Source organism: Hippocampus bargibanti, linkage group LG10 (assembly GCF_051943395.1).
Source record: "Hippocampus bargibanti isolate YZ-2025 linkage group LG10, ASM5194339v1, whole genome shotgun sequence".
NCBI classification, from domain to species: domain Eukaryota; kingdom Metazoa; phylum Chordata; class Actinopteri; order Syngnathiformes; family Syngnathidae; genus Hippocampus; species Hippocampus bargibanti.
Window position 1 is genome coordinate 15,374,676 of NC_142743.1, and position 20,506 is coordinate 15,395,181.

Below are 20,506 nucleotides of genomic sequence, written 5' to 3' on the forward strand. Positions count from 1 at the left end.
TGTTTTTGAAGTGTTAATATAGATAAAATATCGATGAGAAGGTTTCTTCAGCCGTCATCTGTACAAAAGTGAAGGTTTCGGACCCCTCCCTGTGGCCCCACTGATTGTTCAATCAGTGGGGCCACAGGGAGGGGTCCTCTGCCCCCCCCAACCTGAGAGTAGGGACCTATCATAGCGGTGTCCGGCGCCACCATGTCTGGACATTAGGGATATATAAATGGGGCCGATACGACCAGTCAGACTTTAGTTCGCTGACGAAGCCTCTTGGATAGGAGGCGAAACGTCCGAAACCTTCACTTTTGTACAGATGACGGCTGAAGAAACCTTCTCATCGATGGACCACTCCTGTACGACTGAGAGCTTACACAGACGTATAGATAAAATAGGTAGGAAATTCATTCATTCATTCATTCATTCATTCATTTTCTGGACAGACCTCTGCACTTCACAGTGGAGAGGTCGCCGGTTCGCGTCCCGCTCTGGCCTCCCTGTGTGGAGTTTGCATGTTCTCCCCGGCCCACGTGGGTTTTCACAGTGTCCTCTGGTTTCCTCCCACATTCCAAAAACATGCATGGCAGGCTGATTGAACACTCCAAATTTGTCCCGAGGTGTGAGTGTTAGAGTGACTGTTGTATGTCTTTGTGTGCCCTGCGAATGGCTGGCAACCCATTCATGGTGTTCGCCTTCGCCTAGTGTCCGAAGACGGCTGGGATATACAGCACCCCTGCGACCCTACTGAGGAACAAGCGGTATGGAAAATGGATGGATGGATCCTGTGCAGTACAATGGTTGGAGTCCTGTGGTGGTATAGTATCCTCCACGAAGGCCCTGGTTTTGGGATCACTAAAACAGACTTTTATTTTGTTTATAAATCGGGGAATTATTGCAGATTGAAATTAATTTAATTTTAGAAGTACATAATTTTTGGGTGGAATCCTGAGATCCCAATGGTGGCCCGAAGACAGATTCATTGTCGAGAAATTCAGTTTATGCAGCGCACCATTGTCCTCATATATTTGTTGCTGTTTTATTTTGAAGGCGGCCTACGCAACTGGTACTGTGGTGCACGGTTCGAACAACCATTAGTTGCCTTGGTCTTTCCGTGTGGAGGCTTGTCTGCCTTGTGTTGTGGACTTCACTTGAATTATCAATAATGGCTGATAAAATCAGGTAACCGCAACACAAACGCGATAAATTTGTCCAAATCGGTTTCAGACCCCTTTTTAGAACACCGAGTGTGCATTCGTTGCTGTCCACACAAAGTACAGTAGTATTACACAACAAACATGTATGCTACTTAAAGCCAGTAAGAGTTGGCCCGATGCTCAATTTTCGCCGAGTTACTCGTACTCTGCTTCAGATGTAAATTTGTAAAGATACCAAATGTGTAGCATGTTTCAAGCCATTTCGGAAAGGTGAAAAGATCGCGGCTGTATTTGTTGTCATCACAAATGTATTATGCAAAACAATTGTAGTCTTATTTCACCAACAATCTGCCGTATCCCACTCCCTGAGCACCTTATTTTGCGAGTGTTTGCGAAGGTAGCGAATGCTGATTTGGCCGGGCTAGTTCAAGTCCCACACGGTCGTAAAGAAATGAAGTTTAAATGGTTACAAACTGTTTTACTTGTCTCAGGGAAAATTCGAACATGTTTAAACATTCATTATGTTTGCAAACAACTCTTATTCCATCGGTGGTTATAATGACTTTGGGGAACTGTCCACATTTCGTTACAATATCCACGGCGAGGTAGGACAATCATTCACAGATGATGACATTATGAGATGTGGTGATTTGAAGCCTGTCATTACTACTACATTACTCAGAATGACAAAAGGTGTTTTCAGTGATGCTTGGTGAATATTATTCACATAATGAGAGATATAATGATATTTTCAGCTGTGGTAAGCAGTAGTTTAGTAATTTTTGGCTACTGTCGTATTCTGAATGGAGAGGGGGTTGATTTGATTTATGATGATGGATGGCCCGTTAGTCCAATGGTTAGCTCGTCGACCTCACAATGCTGAGCTACTGAGTTCAACTCCAGCTTTGGCATCGCTGTGTGGAGTTTGCATGTGTTCCTTGGGCCCGTGTGGCTTTTCTACGAGTACTCCGGTTTCCTCCCACATTAAAAAACATGTTTGGCTGATTGAGCACTCGGCTGCTTGTTCATCTCCGTGTGGCATACGATTGGCTGGCAACCAGTTCAGGCTGTACCCCGCCTGAAGACGGACGGCTCAGATAGGTATGCTCCATCACCCCTACCCCCCCACAATGCTTTTGTGGATAAAATGATTCAGAAATGAATGGATAGATACGTATATTTATGATGTTGCACATATGTCACCCTGGAATTTGTAGGATGTGGATGGCTCTTACATAGGGGTACGAGTGAATATTAAACATGGAACCCATGGCTTTTATTCGCTGGTCTTTTAACTTATATATGAGTAGCCAGCATCTGTTGTATTTTCTGTTTAATTTGATCACTGATTCAGTTATCTTTTAAAGCTTTGCCGATACCATCGTTCATCTGGATGTTAAGGTAGGGTAAAATACTTTGAAAACTATATCATTTCTGTCTTTTTTTTAATTCATGGACTCCCTCTGCCCACTATTCGTAAGGCTGAGCTCTGAAAAGTGAAAATGATTCACTTTGCCACCATTTTCTTTACTGTTAGAGTGTATACCACTGCATGGCTTGAAATCACCGCCAAACCCCTTCTATATTCTTGTCGTCTTTACATTATTTTTCTTCTTTATCTTGATTTTATATTGCACCCAAGTGACACTAGTGGCCTTAAATAAGTACCAAATGTGATTAAACTACATGGCCATTAAAGCTAATTCTGGTGTATTTTTTCAGGGTGCTGCTCAATTTTAAAGTTCAATTTCTCACAGACGCGCACTAACCCAACATCGCCTCTTGTGACATTTTCATCTATACCTTCTCATATAGGATTATTATGGGAAAACATTGCAGAAGACATCGGATGTACAGAGTAATGCCTGTGTGGCTCCAGTGGGGCCCCTCCCGAAATGCATCCTCCAGGCTCTGAAGAAAATCCATCCTGATGTAACTGACAGGTTGTTGCTTATATGTTCATGCAGTCTATCGGAGTAGCACAGTGGCTAAATTTTCAGAATGGGGTTCCCTCCCCATCAGATACTATGGTTGTGGTCTGGCTGTGCCAGAATGTTTGGAGGGTTGCAGTATTCTGGATCTGGGCTGTGGGAGTGGCAGAGACTGCTACATCCTCAGTCAACTGGTGGGAGAGGCAGGTCACGTCACCGGCATTGACATGACTGAGGATCAGGTAAACTACTGTTTTGCTCAACTCAAGTGAAATCAAATAAATTACACTCAGAAAAAATAAATAAATCAAAAACCATCTGTGCATGTAGCAGCCATTGTTTAACAACAACAACAACAACAATTCTACAGGGATGAATAATAGCATTAGAAGTCTTTCGTCAGATGCTAGCATATGTTAAGATTATTAAGTAGAGAAGCTGTCATATAAGCCCTTTTGAAAGCCAGAGTACCTGATTTAGTGTAACTAGATTTAGAAAGACGCATTGATTTTTTGTCACATAGTACTTGGATGGGGGTGAGAAATCATTGTGCACAAAATGAAGTATTCATCAGCTTCATATTTTGGTTGAAACTCAATAATAGATTGTGATAGAAAAGCATGGTGTCGAACACCTGCATGGACATCTGAAAACTGTCTTTAATTCTCTCACCTTATCCAGCTTGAAGTGGCCAGGAAACATGTGGATTTTCACATGAAGGAGTTTGGCTACAAGAAGCCCAATGTGACTTTTGTCCAGGGTTACATCGAAGCCTTAACCGAGGCTGGTCTGGAAAAGAACTCTATTGATATCATCATGTAAGTTGTGTTTCACCTTGCCTCACGCTTGCTTTCAGTTTGTTTCATGCATACTATATTTGGACATATGTTTTGAAATACTCCCTTTCATTACTTAGATCCAACTGTGTTGTGAATCTTTCTCCAGACAAGAAGAAAGTCCTGACTGAAGCTTACAATGTGCTAAAGGTACACTGGTCTTTAACTCACATTTAATTGCATTGTCTGAATGTATTTCATCAGAACTGACCAACCACATCCTCACCAACTTCATGTACTTGCCCGACTGATGTTTAGGATGGTGGTGAGTTTTTCTTCAGTGACATGTACAGCAATGGAAGACAAACCGAGGAAATTAAAAACAACAAAGTTCTTTGGGGTGTGTGTTATTAACGCACTACCGTACATTTGCTAACGACACATGCCTGAGTGTGATAATGCAATTTTCCAATGCATTAGGTGAGGGATTTGGGGGTGCACTGTGGTACAAAGATCTGCTACAGTTGGCTGAGGACATAGGTTTCAGACCCCCGAGGCTCGTCAAAGCCAATGTTATCACTGTTTGCAACAAGGAAATGGAATCCATTCTGGGTGCGTGCTTGTTTCTGTCTTGACAGTGATTTGCATTGTTATTGTCAAGAGCTATATTTTCAACCATTAGGGCGCAGTACTGCTGGAATGTCAGTTAACTCTTTACCTATTCTACATTTCAGGGGACTTCAAGTTTGTCTCTGCCACATACCGTCTCTTTAAGGTCCCGAAAGGCAGTCTAGAACCATGTAAAGTTATTTATAATGGAAACATTGCAGGGGCAGAGGACGCTCTCCACTTTGACTGTCAGTACACCTTCAAGGTCTGCCTCTCCTCATCAGATCACCTCCTGTTGATTTTGAACTGAAATTTGACAAGTATTTCCTCCCGCCAGACTGGTGAAGTGGTGGAGATAGATGGTGAATTAGCCACCAACTTGACCCATTCCAGATATGCGCAGGCATTTACTTTCCAAACAACAGAGAACTCCTTTCAATCTTGTTGTGTCAAGCCAAAGGTCGGTGATACTCTGAAATGCAGTATGTCAAAATGCATATCATGACTTTGAGCACCAGAGGTCGGTATCATTTTAAAATTGTGGACATGCCTTGAGAGACCCACTGGCTTCACTGCACAGTCAAGGAAGCATGCTGCACATTCTCACACACGCTCTCTCAAAGCACACATATGCACTCATCCACAAGCACAAGGTCAAGCAGCTGTCTCGGAGTCATAACCAAACTGTGGAGTCATGCTGCGAACCTTGAACAGGAAGGAATGCTCTCTTTTCTAGCTCATGGAATGCAATCGCTTCAGCTCTAATGGTTATTCTTTGAATGCATACATTTCATGGACAACGCAAGATGATTCATCAATGACCACACTGCATATCACACCAAAGAATGCCTTTCAATTACGTTATACAAATTTTGAATTTTGATTTCCTGGATAGTAGAAATCAGAGTTGAACCTTTTGACTGGTTCTCTGTTGTGAGGCCAAGCTAACACACTTGACTGAAATCAACCATTTTTGCTGTGAATTTGTTTGAATACTTATATTTTGCGCGTTGTTGTGTACTTATTTAATGAACAATCATATGTTCGATAGAGTTAAAAACAACAGAGTAATAACACTATACACCTTGTGAACTGGTACAGTGGCTCAGTTGATACCAGCCAGAAGACAATTTTATAATTGTGTAAAATATAGTAAGTAACAGCAAAAGAACTACGTATTTGTTTCTCGTTAAAAAAACGAATTTCTGCACAGTTTCTACTATTGCTTTGAGGAAAATGTCACGTAATCATTTAATGTGATGTCCTATTCTTGTTAAATTTATCATTCAGGCGATTTCTGGGGATCCTTTTGAATTGGCTGCACAGCTGCAGAAACAGACTGCAGCCTTAGCCACAGGGGGGTGCTGCAGTACGCAGTCTGCAACCTGCTGCAAGTGATTCTGGAAGTACAACACTGCTGCCAAGTTCAGAATGTCAGCAACATAATGCAATCACGTGGTCGTATAACAGTAATTTATCCTTTTTTGTTCCTGAAAGTAGATGTCCAATTAAGATAAAGTGTAGAGTTGACCAATACTTGATGGCTAAACCTGGTAAATACGTTGTTCTTTTCTTATAACAACACATTGTTGCTATTTTGAGGCATTGTTGTACTGACATGAAATCATAATGTGTTTAACACATCCTAATTGGTTGCTCATAATTTTAGAGTAAATGTTTTAAAACAATGCATCTTTAACTTAACCGATGTCAAGTCATGGTATTTACAGTACATAGCGTTTTGACAACTATTGTAGCTGGAACAAAATGTGCCCGATAAAACACAACTCATAAAACATTAACGATATAATCATAGCCCAACACAAAATACATTTTTACATAGACTTTATTATTGTATTTAAAGTCTCCTTGCATCAGTGTATCTCAGGTGTCATGATCACCGCATGCATGATGTCACAATCGTGGAAAAATCTGGGACGTCCGTTGACTAGTAGCATACATACCAAAGCCCACCTTTTAAAAACAAATACTGGATGAGAGGTCCAAATTTTCTTACAGTTTATCATTCTATAGCAATCGCTATAGAATGATAAAATTTGCCAACTTTTATTTTTCTTGTCGTGCACCTCTTTTTGCTGTGATTTTCAGTACTTGTAATTTCAATGTAATCAGTAAAAGCGTCCAACACAATCATTGTATTTGTTACTGTAAATAAATGATTTTGATCTCGCTCTTTGAATATCAATGCCTCATATTTTTGGAGATGCTTTCTATGATTGTTGACAATTACAAAGGCAAGGGGAAGATGACACAATGTAATAAGATTACACCTGGTATAGTCTATAAATGCACAGTGTAAATCCTGTTAAAGAGGCTATCTAACCCCATTTTTTTTTGCTGCAGGCCACATTGTAGTTATGCTTTCCTCCCGAGGGCTGTTATAAATTTGGGGAAGCCATTAGAATGTTTAATTTCCTCCACATATTACATATAGAGCGCAAGTTAATGACGAACTAGTTTTCAAATCTGAAGTCAAGAATAATGAGTGTTATTGTGATTTACATCCAAAAATGTGAAATTTTGGTTAGGATTTTAGCAAGCGTCATGGAATTTCACATGTTTGATTTGCTTTCGTGGGCCGAAAAAAAAAATGATGTGGTGGGCCAGATTTGGCCCCTGAGCCTTGACTTTGACACCTGTGGCATACAACATCCACCCAAACTTCCATCCATTATCTCAACTGTTTTTATTCCCACAAGATTTGATCGGATCCTACCCGTGTTGTTTTAGGGCAGAGAGGTGGTGGCGGTGTACACCTTGAACCGGTTGCCAACTGATCATTGTCCATACATGTTCTTCATGTACTTTCCTCACAAACGTCATCTCACCTAAAACATGACAAGGAATTTTAAGAGTAATTTTCGTGTTATTTATCTCGATAAGAGGAAACCAGAAAAGCACGTGGACGTTGGATAAAGGTGATTTGTATATGTTTTGAGTGTGTGTGTGCGTGCGTGTTGTAACTATGCTGAATAGGTATTTGTCTCCTAAACTTGAATAATACTGTTTGTCCCCAAAGTCACGAGTGGGTCTTGTCCATTTCTTTACATGAGGTGCACTTGTTTGGGAACTGGATTCGTCAGTGTGGACGCGGGCGCCCCGCCCCTGTCCCGGAACATTCTTCTGATTGGGCCCCGACGCCGTCCGTCTGGGGGGAAGTCAGAACAGGCACGAGTTAGCCAGTTACACTGGGCTGGCGAGGGACCGCTGTCGGACACGTAGTGGCGAAAGAGGTCCTGATGTGCGAGTCAAGGCATCCCTCGGCGGAGATGAAGGCGGACTCCGACTGGTTCTGATTTTTCAAAGTCATTTTCATTCAGCAGGTTGCATGCCAACGGTTGTCATGATGGCAGAGCCGCTATCCCCAGCACCCGCCGCTGCAAAAATGGCGTCAGCGAACCGGGTCCGCGCGTTGACGTTAATTTTCTTGACTGTCAGTGGTTGTTTGGTCACCTCGACAAGTGGCAAGGAAGGGTCCGAGGAGACCGTCATCAGTGGCCTCCGTCTGGAGGACACGGACGACATTTCCTTCATGGATAAAGGCTACTTGCGAGTGAGTGAGCGCTCTCGTATCAAATTAAGAGTGTATGGGCAGAACATCAACAACGAGACCTGGTCCAAGATTGCCTTCACGGAGCACGAGAGGAGCCGGGCGGGAGTCAGTCTTGACAGCTCCTCGGGGGATAACCACAGCCAAGAGGACTTGTCCGGCTTGCATCCCTGTGGTATAAGGACTTCAGATATCATCATATTACCAAACATTGTTGTGAACCGAAAGACGTCGGGGATAGTTGAGATAGAGATCAAACCTCTGCGAAAGACAGAGAGGAGCAAAGCATATTACCTTTGCATCGCCACCTCCGCACCCGCCGCTGCTGGAATGCACGACCCGTGGACGGAGAACACCTGGATTTACCACGACGGCGAAGACACCAGGGTGATCGTAGTGGAGGAGAAAAAGTTTTTGCTGCCTTTCTGGCTCCAGGTCATCTTCATCTCAATGCTGCTTTGCCTGTCTGGTATGTTCAGTGGCTTGAACCTTGGGCTCATGGCACTGGACCCCATGGAACTCCAGATAGTTCAGAATTGTGGCACGGAAAGGGAGAAAACCTATGCCAAAAAGATTGAACCTGTCAGGAGCCAAGGGAATTATTTGCTTTGCTCGCTTCTGCTCGGTAATGTGTTGGTGAACACAACGCTGACCATTCTGCTGGACGATATCGCCGGTTCAGGATTGATAGCTGTGGTCATGTCCACCATTGGAATAGTCATCTTTGGGGAAATCGTGCCACAGGCCATTTGCTCCAGACACGGGTTAGCCGTTGGTGCCAACACCATTTTCCTGACCAAATTCTTCATGTTACTCACCTTCCCCGCTTCCTACCCGGTGAGCAAGCTGCTCGACTACCTGCTGGGGCAGGAGATCGGAACCGTGTACAACCGGGAGAAGCTTCTGGAGATGCTCCGTGTCACGGATCCTTACAATGACCTGGTCAAGGAAGAGCTCAACATTATCCAGGGTGCCCTGGAGTTGAGGACTAAGACCGTGGAAGTTGTGATGACACCTCTTCGAGATTGTTTCATGATACCCTGGGATGCCACCCTTGACTTCAACACCATGTCCGAAATCATGAAGAGCGGATACACGCGCATTCCGGTATTTGAGGGCGAGAGGTCCAACATCGTGGATCTTCTCTTTGTCAAGGACCTGGCCTTTGTTGACCCGGATGATTGCACTCCACTCAAAACCATTACAAAGTTTTATAGCCACCCGTTGCACTTTGTCTTCAACGACACTAAGCTGGATGCAATGCTGGAAGAGTTTAAGAAAGGTGAGTTTGTTTCACACTCCCTCTGCTCATATTATAGCTAGTGTTAGGGCAAGTTCCTTTTGCCCTGTCCCACTCACGTGAGCCCTGCACACAGCCCTCATGCCAAAAGACGAGCACACTACATTTTTGACATAATCCCCATTGACGTTCACATATTGACCTTTCACCTCTCTTCCTCTTGAATGAGCCTGGACGTGATGGTGAAAGGTCAAGTGTGTGTAAATCTGAGAGTCGCGGGGATGAACAGGAAAGAGGCAGAGAATTGCTGAGTTGAAAGGGGGCGCATTTCCACCCCTCCCACCCGTCTTTTTTGGCCTTGCAAAGCATTGTTGCAGCTGCGTCATTCACGAGTCGCAGTTCTTGCCACAGGTTCACATCTCATTGCCTGGCGAGGTCTCCTGATTTCCCTGCATCACTTCCATTCAGGGTTAACATTTGCAAAATGTGTCTGTTTCAGCAGCTTCCCTCCATCCTTTCATGTCATTCTCATTCAAACATTTTAGCTATGCTGCTCTCCACCCTCTCTTTCACACTCTCACTGTCTTCTGCTCCGATTTGTGAATGCATTAGGACACGTGGGAATGGTGTAACTACAAGACTTAAGGTTATCAGGCTGGGGCATCTTGTTTGAGAACCTGCTTAAAAATCCCTCTCTTACTCGCCTCTAAAGTGATGGTGGTGATAACTTCTTTTGTCCAGCCGTGGAATGCAGTCATGTGGGTAATGAATAACAGCCTCTAACACCCTCAAGCCCCCCTCGCGTGTGGTGTGTATGCGCATGATGTTTGAGAAACAATTTTGCCTCACACACAGTTTACCTGAAATGTTGCACATCACTGGCCTTCACGTACCAGCCTGACAAATTGCACTCAATTTATGACTGGCAGCCTGCACAGATATTCCCCAGTTTTGCATGTACAGTATGTGTGAGCACAACATTACAGTAGAGTCATTTTCACAGACATTTACAATCACCAAAATGATCAATTTGAATTGACACTGCGCTAATTGTAGCATCAAATCAGACCGAGTAATTGTTTCAAATGATTTGGTTCCCTTATTTGGCTATGTGGACATAGATTCATTTACGACACTTTACCTTGCGACAGTCGAATTTGTGAGGTCCTTCCAAACTTGCCATTGTTTCTTGATATTTTACACAAAACACCCTAAAAACACTTCAGATGCATTGTGAGTTCATTGGAATACTCACTTGTCTGTAAGAGGATTAATTGAAGTGGAAAACTGAAAATCATTGAGCTCCATTACAAGAATCTAGGTGTAGCTCTCTCTGCCAAATTATTATTACGTAATACACGGGCAGGGGGGTGTTTTCATCATTACTGTTTATTTGCTGGTGGAAGCATGAAACATACCGAACCCTTTGAGCTGATTTTCCAAGAAAAACAAACACAACATATTTATCCTGTAACTTTGTCAGTAGCATATCCCCATGTTCTCCTGGGTGATCACTGCTGTTCACTATGGATGGTGGAGCAGGTATTGCAACACTTTTTAAGAGTTTCACGTAACAGCCTCGAATGTGCTGCTATGCTGTCTACTGTAGGTCTGGTTTTGATACTCTGTGGAGTGGCCAAAGCACAGCATTATCACGACTGGAGCAGCACCGGAGGGAATTTGCATCCAGCCCCTTGCGAAGGTCATAATCAATTGTTGTCGGGAGGGCTGCGGGGGTCAAAGTTTCTTGTTAATCTGCCTCTGTTCACAGCACACTTTCAGTTCAAAGTGCCTTGTAATGTAAGTCATTTCTTATTTATTTTTACACTTTGACAGTCGTCTGCGGTTGCAATGTCACACACAGCCTTGACCTTTCGAATTGTCGAAAAATCTATTGTTGAATCCGTTGGGGTAGCCTTTCTGTGTCATATTTTGCAATATACTGTAATCAGCCATACTACCCTGAGAATGCCCGATCTCGTCTGATCTCGGAAGCTAATCAGGGACGGGCCTGGTTAGTACTTCTGGTTAGTACTTGGATGGGAGACCGCCTGGGAATACCAGGTGCTGTACATTGACAGTGGGTAGGTCCTATAGACCTACACGGGTGTAAAGACGACCCCGCCATCCACGAGTCTCCGAAGCCTCTAAGGCGGTCTGGTGGCGAGATCCGCCACCTTTCCGGCAGCTCCTATGGGAGTAAACCCGAAATCAATCCGGTAATGGCGCACCTAAGGCGGTCTGGTGGCGAACTCCGCTACCTTTCCGGCAGCTCCTGCGACCATACTGACCCCAAAATTGTATCAGCTCAGCTGTTCCTTTGGTCCAGTCAGCGTGGTGGAGAGGGGGAGCAAGCTGCATAGGCGACAACCTGCTCTCCATAATACACCGCCCAGGCACACTGTCCGCCGGGACAGTCATCCATGGTCAGCCATGACCGATGGAGGCAGACGACTGTAATCAGAATCAGAATCATCTTCATTGGCTAAGTGTATAGAACACACAAGGAATTTGTCTTCGGTGGAACATGCTGCATTAATATTAATGACTGTATTAGATGGTCGGACAAGAAATATCGTTTAATAGCCCAATTATTATGAAATTTGGATGGGAGTAGACAGCCAACATTTTCCTCATCTGACATTGTGGATTGGCAAAATGTATAATTTTATTCAAAATGTTAAATTTGTCATACAAATAAGTGCTGTTATTGAAGTCGGACCATAAGATACTATCTTCCTGGCCACAACTGACAGACATTATTCACAAGCTATACTAATGCAGATGTTTATTCATAAAAAACTGAATTGGCATACTATTGTGAAAGCACGAATAAAATGTAGTCTCACAAGTTTTGTCAGCAAGGAAGTTGATCATTGTTTCCAGTAAATCAGTATTGATGTGGTAGCAAACAAAATAGTCAGGTTATGAGGTTGTATAATTTAATTATGATTATCAGAACGATGTGATGACTAAAGAAAGGGTCACAGATTATTTATTTTTTTTATAACCGCAATTGTCCGAGGTATAAACAAAGTTGTGCGACAAAACCGCTTTTGTTTTTAGCTTTATCTAAAACTTGTTTTGAATAATAATTGGAATGTTCTATTGATGCGCCAGGTGTCACAATGCAGTGTTTGTGTTGAAGCAAATAAACAAATGTAAAAAGTCAGTTTAGAATGAAAAGGTTCCTTGTGCAGTCCATAACTGTGAATCAAAGCTTGTCGCAGGGGTTTCATTTAGAGTTAATAAATTGAGACCGACACCCTTGCGGAAATTTCTGACCCTTTCACTAATTGCACTTTCTTACTGCGCCTGCCACAATTACTGGCATCCAGCGGTTATTCGCTCAGCTCAAGCTTTGCTCCCTAATGAGAGGGTCACTTTGGGACCAAACCAAGTACCAGAGTAAGAAACAAGAATGCATCATGGCCTCTCTCCCCTCACCTGCTTGATATTCCCTGGAGTCAATCTAATTCCCTCACTCTCATGTGCTGGGGCCAACATAGAGCTGATCAGGGATGGTTTGAAGATCTTAGATCAGATATAGCATAGCTTATTGACTCCACTGCAGTCAATGAACCCCTGTGCTCCGAGGTCAGGCAAGACACTTGCTGTTGCGTTAAATGTTGTTCTTCCTGGTTCAGCTCTCCATTTGTATAGTCTAAATATTAAATCAGTAGGAAGCAAGGTGATATATAAAAAAGGAATTTTTATTATCAGGCAGCTCCAAAGGAGAAGCTAGACTAAGGGACAGACAGACAAGAGCGCGCTCAAGCGCGCGTCCCGGACAGATATCTAGACAACAGGAGTGATATCACTTTGGAAAGGACCTATCATCTGCTAGATACAATCATGATAGCTAGATTTCTATACTAAGTACAAGCTGAGTACGTGTATACTAATTAACATATACAAAAAACTAAACTACATACATATATGGACTTACTAATTGATAAGAATAAGTAGAAATGAAATAACATAGGATGTTTTAGCATGTGTATATAACAAATTCCAACACTTGCCTGACTTGAGGAGTCAGGCAAGTAGAGAGAAAATGACCCCTAAAAAGCATGGTGGGGGCAGGGACTTCCTCAATTCATATCAATCAATAGACGATAGACATCAGCATGGTGTCATAAACAAACCCAAAAAAATGGTTACAAAAATGATCACAATCTGGTCAAGACACCCCATCATTCTTACGCCATCACTTGTCACAACATGGGCATCAAAAGTTTTCATATCCGAGCTGTCTGATTATCTGGTGCTTTAGTGGAGGTATTGCTCATTCGTTTAGCTTCAAGATTTAATGGGCTGCTACTCACCAATTCGAATAAAAATCAATCACTGAATTTTCAATTTAGTGATTAATGTTCAGGCAGTGATGCGTAAACCTGCATACAGCCTGCAATGCTTGTCAGGAAGGCCTTCAGTGAAAAGGCCTGCATGTACGTGGGCCAGCATGTTTTGATCCAGATCCTTGATTGCTGCAATATAGGCCAATCTATGCTTAGTTCAGATCCAACAGCCTTCACAGACTCTTTGCTGCTTATTTCACCCTGTTGAAATACTAGCGGGTAATGCTGCGATTTGATCCAAATTATGTTATTCCTTCTTGGTGTTTGTACTACGAGCATCTTACTGGAAAGTGAGTCAGAGCATTTCCCCGGTACCCTATGGAGTTTATGTTGCAACAAGTGTTGGGATTGACTGACATCATTAGCGGTAAACCCGCTTAATCCTTTCTGACGAGGGACACCCCCTTTAAAATTTAGACATCTGACAATCAACATCCAGGAATGACCAAAATGTATTCCGGGATGCTGGTTGGCCAGGAAACAATTTGAGAAAGGGAAACTTTTTTTCAAACGCCTGACCAACATAAACCCTTCACCAACAATGGGGACATTTTCATTTAGATTTTAACATTAAAGGACAACCGACACCTCCCGACAAGCTGCGTCCATAATTTGTAAAATCACTTGAAATGACTTCTACTGACCGCATTTTACAAAGATTCCACCGCAGATAGCTATATTTTACTTTTTAAAAGTCAAGCTGAATATTCATGAAGTCTTGTTTTCGAGTTGATGTCGATGCCGGATGTGACATCACATTGGGTACGCCCCTGACCGAGGAAGCGACACACAATGCATTTTGGGTACTTTTTTCATCTGAAAACATTGTGTTAATCGCGAAATTACAAGGAAAACTACATACATAACGTGATGGTGAATCGTTGTGTGGCAGCCAATTGCGGTAACACGCAAAAAAGAAGGTGTAAGTTTACACAAATTCCCAGCGGACAAACCAGCCATTTCCAATGGAGCAGAGTAGTTAACCACCAGCGGAGGGGAACGAGGAAGCTAGCCTGAGTTAGCGATTCGGAGCTTGGATAGCGGAAGTTTAATGCATGTTTACTCATTTAGTCACACTGCATGCTAACTGTGAGCTCACCTGGTGAAAGAGAGCAATCGCCATATTAGTGGAGAAAACTGATCGGACAAACATCCACTTTCCACCGTGTCATTTGTTACTCTTTCGCGCTGTCGAGCTCTCTCTCGTCTCAACATCTCTGATGTTCGTGTGCTGCTCAAATTGTGCCGCTGTCTCTTTTGTGTGTGTGCGTAAAACACACCCCTCATCCGTCTTCTACCACGGATTTTAACCAATCACGGGCGGCTTTACGGCTCTTATAAGCGTCTCCATATACTGGACGAAACGCCGCTTGTACGCCATCTTGTGCGCCATCTTGTGCATTTTCTGGGCTGCTACATCAGAGTCCAGATCACTGGTTTCATCCCATGCAGACGGCTCAAATTGATACAGAAGTACTTCTTAAATCGATTGCAAGCATTTATGCTTTCCTCTTCAGAACTATTTCAATCATATTCATAACTGGATGAGTAACAATAAAGCATCTTCTCCGAATCTTCTCCGAATCTGAAAAGCAGTTTGTGGGTGGGCCAATCCTAACGTGATGTCACGAACAAGGGGGTGGGACTTTCTGAATCTCGCCAGTTTCAAGCTCATTTGTGGCAGTTTTTCGACACTTTAAGTCATTTCTATAGGTGTTTTGCATTTGACTAAAAATATCAGCCTGCATGATTTGGGTATTTTAGATGTTATAAAACGTTTTTCTGATGTCATTTAGCATACAAAAAATGGTGTTGGTTGTCCTTTAAGGATCCTACAGGACAGTCAATGTTGAAATAAAATTGATTTATTTGAGCAAGATTACCCGAAGTACTTGGATGATATGATTGTTCAAATTCTTAGTTGATGTGCGGGGATTCAACCTTTAAGGGGCCTTTCACAGAGGTTACCCTTGCCCGACTTTCATGAAAGGATAGTATCTACAATTCTTGACAGCAGCAACATTTAAAGGACAACCGATGCCTCCGGACAAGTTGTGTCCATAATTTGTAAAATCACTTCAAATGACTTCTACTGAGCGTGTTTTACAAAGATTCCACCGCATATAGCTATATTTTACGTTTTAAGACTCACGCTGAATATTCAGGAAGTCTTGTTTTCGAGTTGATGACGATCCCCACGTGACGGCACGTTTGGAACGCCCCTGACCGAGAAAGTGACACACAATGCATTTTGCGGTACTTTGTTTAGTCTAAAAACTTTGTGTTGATCCGTGTTCCTGGCGAAATTAGAAGGAAAACACAAAAATAACGCGATGTTGAATCGTGTGTTGCACCAAGACAACTATTTGATATTCGCCGACACAAATTCCCAGCAGACAAATCACCCCATTTCCAACGGAGCTTGGGTGCTATCTTCTGCATTTTCTGGGTGCTACATTGCTGTCATTGACGGCTTGAATTGATATGGGAGGACTCCTTTAATCGATTGCAAACATGTATGCTTTCCTCTTCAGAACTATTTGAATCATATTCATTACTGGATGAGTAACAAGAAACCATCTTCTCCGAATCTGAAGCCATTGTTTTGATTCTCGAGCAAGGCAAGACGTCTTGGCGTGACGTCACGAACAAGGGGGCGGGACCTTCTGAAACTGAAACTTTCTGAGGTCATTTTGAAGTAGTTTTTGGACACTTTAAGTCATTTTTATTGGTGTTTTTCATTTGACTAAAAATATCAGTCTTCGTGTTTTGGGTATTTTAGATGCTATAAAACGTTTTTCTGATGTCAGTTAGGAAACAAAAAAAATGGTGTCAGTTGTCCTTTAAAGTAACAGCATACTGACATATTTGACTGATTGCCCGGTGCCGGTCAAGTTTCACTCTCAAGACTCCAATACCATCCCTGTCAACGTATAAATTTCCCTGTATTTTAAGTTTTTTTACCATTTCCACCTTGAAGCAGTAATTCATGCCTCTGTCACATCTCGGCTCGAGTACTGCAATGTCCTTTACTTTGGAGTCAACCATTCCTCCTTAAAGCGTCTCCAGCTGTTCCAGAATGCTGCTGCTCACCTCTTGACTGGTACTCGTAAGTGGGAGCACACAACTCCTACTCTGGCATCCCTTCACTGGCTTCCTATACATTTTAGACTTTTTTTCAATTTTTTTTTTCAAATCTTATAATGGCCTCACTCCTTCTTACCTCTCCGAGCTCATCCACCTCTACACACCTTCCCAAATCCTCAGGTCTGCTGACCAGACATTATTAGATGTGCCAAAAACTAATCGGAGGCTCACAGGGCATCGAGCCTTTTCCGTTGCTGGTCCCACTCTCTGGAATGACCTGCCACTGAACATTCGGCAAGCCCTCTCGCTGCCCATCTTTAAAACCGTCTCAAAACTCACTTGTACGCTTTGGCATTTGACTCAGCATGATTCCGACTTGGTCGTAGTTACACTCCCTGGTGCTTTCTACTAACTTTGTGACTGCTTTATAGACTGTACATGATACCTGTCAATTTTAAGCGCTTTGTTGCAGCTTCAGTTGTTACAGCACTATATACATCAATATGTATTGTATTTCAAATAATGTACGACATACTACAACTTTTTATATGGCAAAAAAACATTTAATTGTGAACCGATCTTACAAAGTCCATTTTGGCTCAAATCCAGTTCGTCTCAACTGCTGGTGGCCAACGACAATGCTGCTGCCGATCGTTACTATTGTCACGTCAAACCAGCAAAATTAATCCTCAATCGTATTTTTTACGGTTGGATTGATAAAAGCATAACGTGCTTCTGTGTGGTCTGCAGTTCTGCTTGTGTTAGCATTCTAGCCAAGGTTGACAGGTATGAATGCTCTGCGTCGCACGATGACTTGAGTGAGGAAAAGTAGAGTAAAATTCATTTGAAAAGGTTATGTTCGTTCCAATGTTGGAAAGGAAGCATCTTTTAATATTCTCTTGATGTGATGATAACATCTAACAAAGGCGGCATCATAGTTCGGAAATCACATTTTCCAAAGTAGCTTGGAAAAATAATTGGAACGGGCAGAGTGGCTGCCATCATGAAGTGGGATTCCTGAAGTACCACTGCTTTTATTTGTACCGATACATGAGTGCCCTTTAAAAACTGTACATTGTAAAGGAATTTTCTTGCTTTTTTTCTTTTTCTCTCATTTAGCTGCTGGCTTCCACATTGGTGCAGAAGTCAGCAACACTGAAGACATACACACTATTAACAGAATGTTAACCAGATGATTTTTCTCTTTTTATTTCAATAAATACAAAAAATGTCTCTTTGACATACCTTTAGTGACTGGTTTGACCTTTTTGGCTCCCTTGGCCAAGTTTGTTTTGTTCAAAGGCTGGCTTTTGAATTAGCCTACATTCTTCAGATTCTGGTTCAAAATGGAGTGGCCTTGTAAGACCCGATTAGTACAACAGGAGGAGTGTGAATTAAAGCGCAGAGCATTACGAGAGGCAGTCTGATCTGCCATTGTGATTTCTATCAACAACCAACCGCTCTCCTGCAACTCATCCTACGTGCATAAAACATTTGAGCAAGTTTGGTGAGTCAGTGGGTAGTTTCATGCCAAATCACCGAATGGTTTCAAACAAGCCCGTTTTGATTTTCATGAAACTTGCTTACTCTGGACATTTGCTGATCTTTGTGGATGCAGAATCCTCCATAGTAACAGCCTCATCGTGCCTGTTGGCACTGAGCAGCAGAGGTGGAGAGGGCATAAGGGACTTGGTAGTTTGAGAGGCCAAAATTTTGATGTTTTTATGCGGTTCGGATAATGGGTGGATGGATGGGTGGGTTGGTGGCGGCTGTTTTGTGACACCAATGCCACCATGAAGGTTTGATAACAATGCCCAACATGCATTAGTGTATCCTGACTATAAGGAGCTACTCTTTCCCCACTTTTTGAACCCTGCCTCTTAGCTGTAGGCATGTATAGCCCTTTAAGACTTTTCAGTTATTCTGGGCTAAACAAAATCAATTTGACTTGGCGAGATGAATTTTTTAAAAGAATTTTTACTGACGGTCTTCAAGCCGTCAAGAGAATTACCCCAAATCTTCTCACATTTGACCAATGAAAATACTGATCACGCAACAGTAGACCAATGAAACTGTCCATGTCCACTCTCATACTGATTATTCATCAATCAACATTTTTGATTGGAGTAGCGCACATGGGCTAAGAGACCAAAAAAAAAAAAAAAACGGAAGTGTGTAGCGGTACATTGGCATTATATGCTATACAGCAAAAACAAGTCCAGTGATACCTCAGCTTATGAACTTAATTGGTTCCCAGAATGTGTGTGTAAGGCGTCTTCCAAAGATTAATTTCCCATATAGGAAACCATCAAAAATGAGAATAATCCGTTTCCACATCCCCATAAAACATAATTTTCTACTAAATAAGCCTTAAAACTACACAAAATATACCTTATTTTATGTATAATAAATGTGCTATTGTATTGTAATTAAAAAAATAAACGGTACTGTATAATAAAGTCATTTTATTTACCTTTGTGATGGTCGTTGATGTAGTTGCCTCTTGATGACATCCGAGTGAAGTTGCCGTGCTTTCTCAACGATAATACCCTCACACACTGTCCCCTACTTGCTGCTTTTCGTGAATCCAAATCAACAGAAGTTTTTTTAACCTTTTATATTGCCTGAGACTGTTGCTTAGACAACACAGAAACACCCTTAGCCACACGTAGCAATGGTCGACTTAGCATACTGGTACTGGGACGCTAAGTCACACAAACGCACACCTCGTTCGTGTTTTTCGATGATCTCCTTCTTCTGCTCGACCGTAATTTTCTTTTGTGTCCTCTTCGGCTTAACGCTAGCCTGTGGTGGGGGCTTTTTCAGTCCCAAAAAAGCTAAAGTATCCACTCCATCACAAACCACGTCTGCACTGAGTGCACTCGAAGAAAGTGGGTGTGGAAAAGTGGTCCGGCAGCTACGGTGGCGCTGTTCGGCCGTGTGGTTTGGTGTTCTTCCGCCGAAAACTCGTCCGCCAGCCATTGTGGTGCACCGTGTGTTTCCCAAAAACTAGTTTGTATGCCAAGATTATATTCTTATGAATTTGATGTTCGTAAGGTGAAAAGTTTGTGAGCTAAAGCGTTCGTAAGCCTATCACTTGATTTGAGTTAGTTGAGGAATAGGGAATGAGTGCAATAAACACAGACATCTTTGTCGAGGGACACCCACAGTGTCTCTGGTGTTTGTTTGTCAAATGACTTGCGGTATTGCTGGTGATCGATGACAGGACAGCAATGGAGCGGCATCCCCTCTGTGTTGTTATGGCGAAATGTATCTGTTGCAGCTTATAAATTACACATTTTGTTTTCCAAATTATTCGACTGACTGTTAATGTTATAGTCCTTAGGACATGATGTCAAGAGTTTGTCATTATTTTTTTCCCCGGTGACAGAAAAACAATTTATAATCACCCTAAATGTCTGACTTAAATTAGAACACATTCATTTCATGTCAATTGCCGTTTTGTTGAAGTTTGGTCAACTGCTGCTTCCGTCCGTACAACGTGAAACACATGCAAAGCGCCCCTCACTGGGCAGGAGGTGAACAGATTTAGAATATTTGCTAAATCGTGATGTTAATTATCATTATCAATATCCACCCCTATCTGTGTGGAATCATCAAATGTATCTTTTTTTGTGTATTGTTCCAAAGCAAGCAAAAACAATACCTGTGTGAAGGCTGAAAAATGTGTAATTTGTTTGAATGTCTGTTAAAAGTAGATGATGATCTGACAGAAGTGTAACGGTTGGGCTGAGGGGCGCAATTGGATGAACACTAACACCATAC

At 42.4% G+C, this 20,506-nt stretch overlaps 2 protein-coding genes across 3 annotated transcripts in view; both read left to right on the forward strand.

Moving 5' to 3' along the window:
* The first annotated feature begins 1,046 nt into the window (after window positions 1-1,046).
* On the forward strand, window positions 1,047-6,653 carry LOC148892619 (arsenite methyltransferase-like). The gene is made up of 11 exons (XM_089006819.1): window positions 1,047-1,170; window positions 2,513-2,546; window positions 2,961-3,088; window positions 3,168-3,318; window positions 3,758-3,894; window positions 3,993-4,062; window positions 4,171-4,252; window positions 4,333-4,464; window positions 4,587-4,726; window positions 4,799-4,921; window positions 5,752-6,653. Exons 1-11 carry the CDS (start codon window positions 1,154-1,156, stop codon window positions 5,857-5,859), a joined length of 1,122 nt encoding a protein of 373 aa, XP_088862945.1. The 5' UTR covers window positions 1,047-1,153; the 3' UTR covers window positions 5,860-6,653.
* A 1,017-nt stretch (window positions 6,654-7,670) lies between these two features.
* The window catches only part of cnnm2b (cyclin and CBS domain divalent metal cation transport mediator 2b), a 37,599-nt gene continuing 24,763 nt past the window's right edge, over window positions 7,671-20,506 (forward strand). For both annotated transcript variants that reach the window (XM_089006181.1, XM_089006182.1), the window contains exon 1: window positions 7,671-9,314. In XM_089006181.1, the coding sequence (XP_088862307.1) occupies window positions 7,811-9,314 (1,504 nt within the window). In that variant the 5' untranslated portion in view covers window positions 7,671-7,810. The remainder of the gene's footprint in view (window positions 9,315-20,506) is intronic.

Bases quoted from the DNA above. Each gene is read 5' to 3' on its own strand.
- LOC148892619 (XM_089006819.1), top strand. The intron at 2,547-2,960 runs GTAGGGTAAAAT...CTTCTCATATAG, and splicing joins TCGTTCATCTGGATGTTAAG to GATTATTATGGGAAAACATT. The intron at 4,922-5,751 runs GTCGGTGATACT...TTTATCATTCAG, and splicing joins CTTGTTGTGTCAAGCCAAAG to GCGATTTCTGGGGATCCTTT.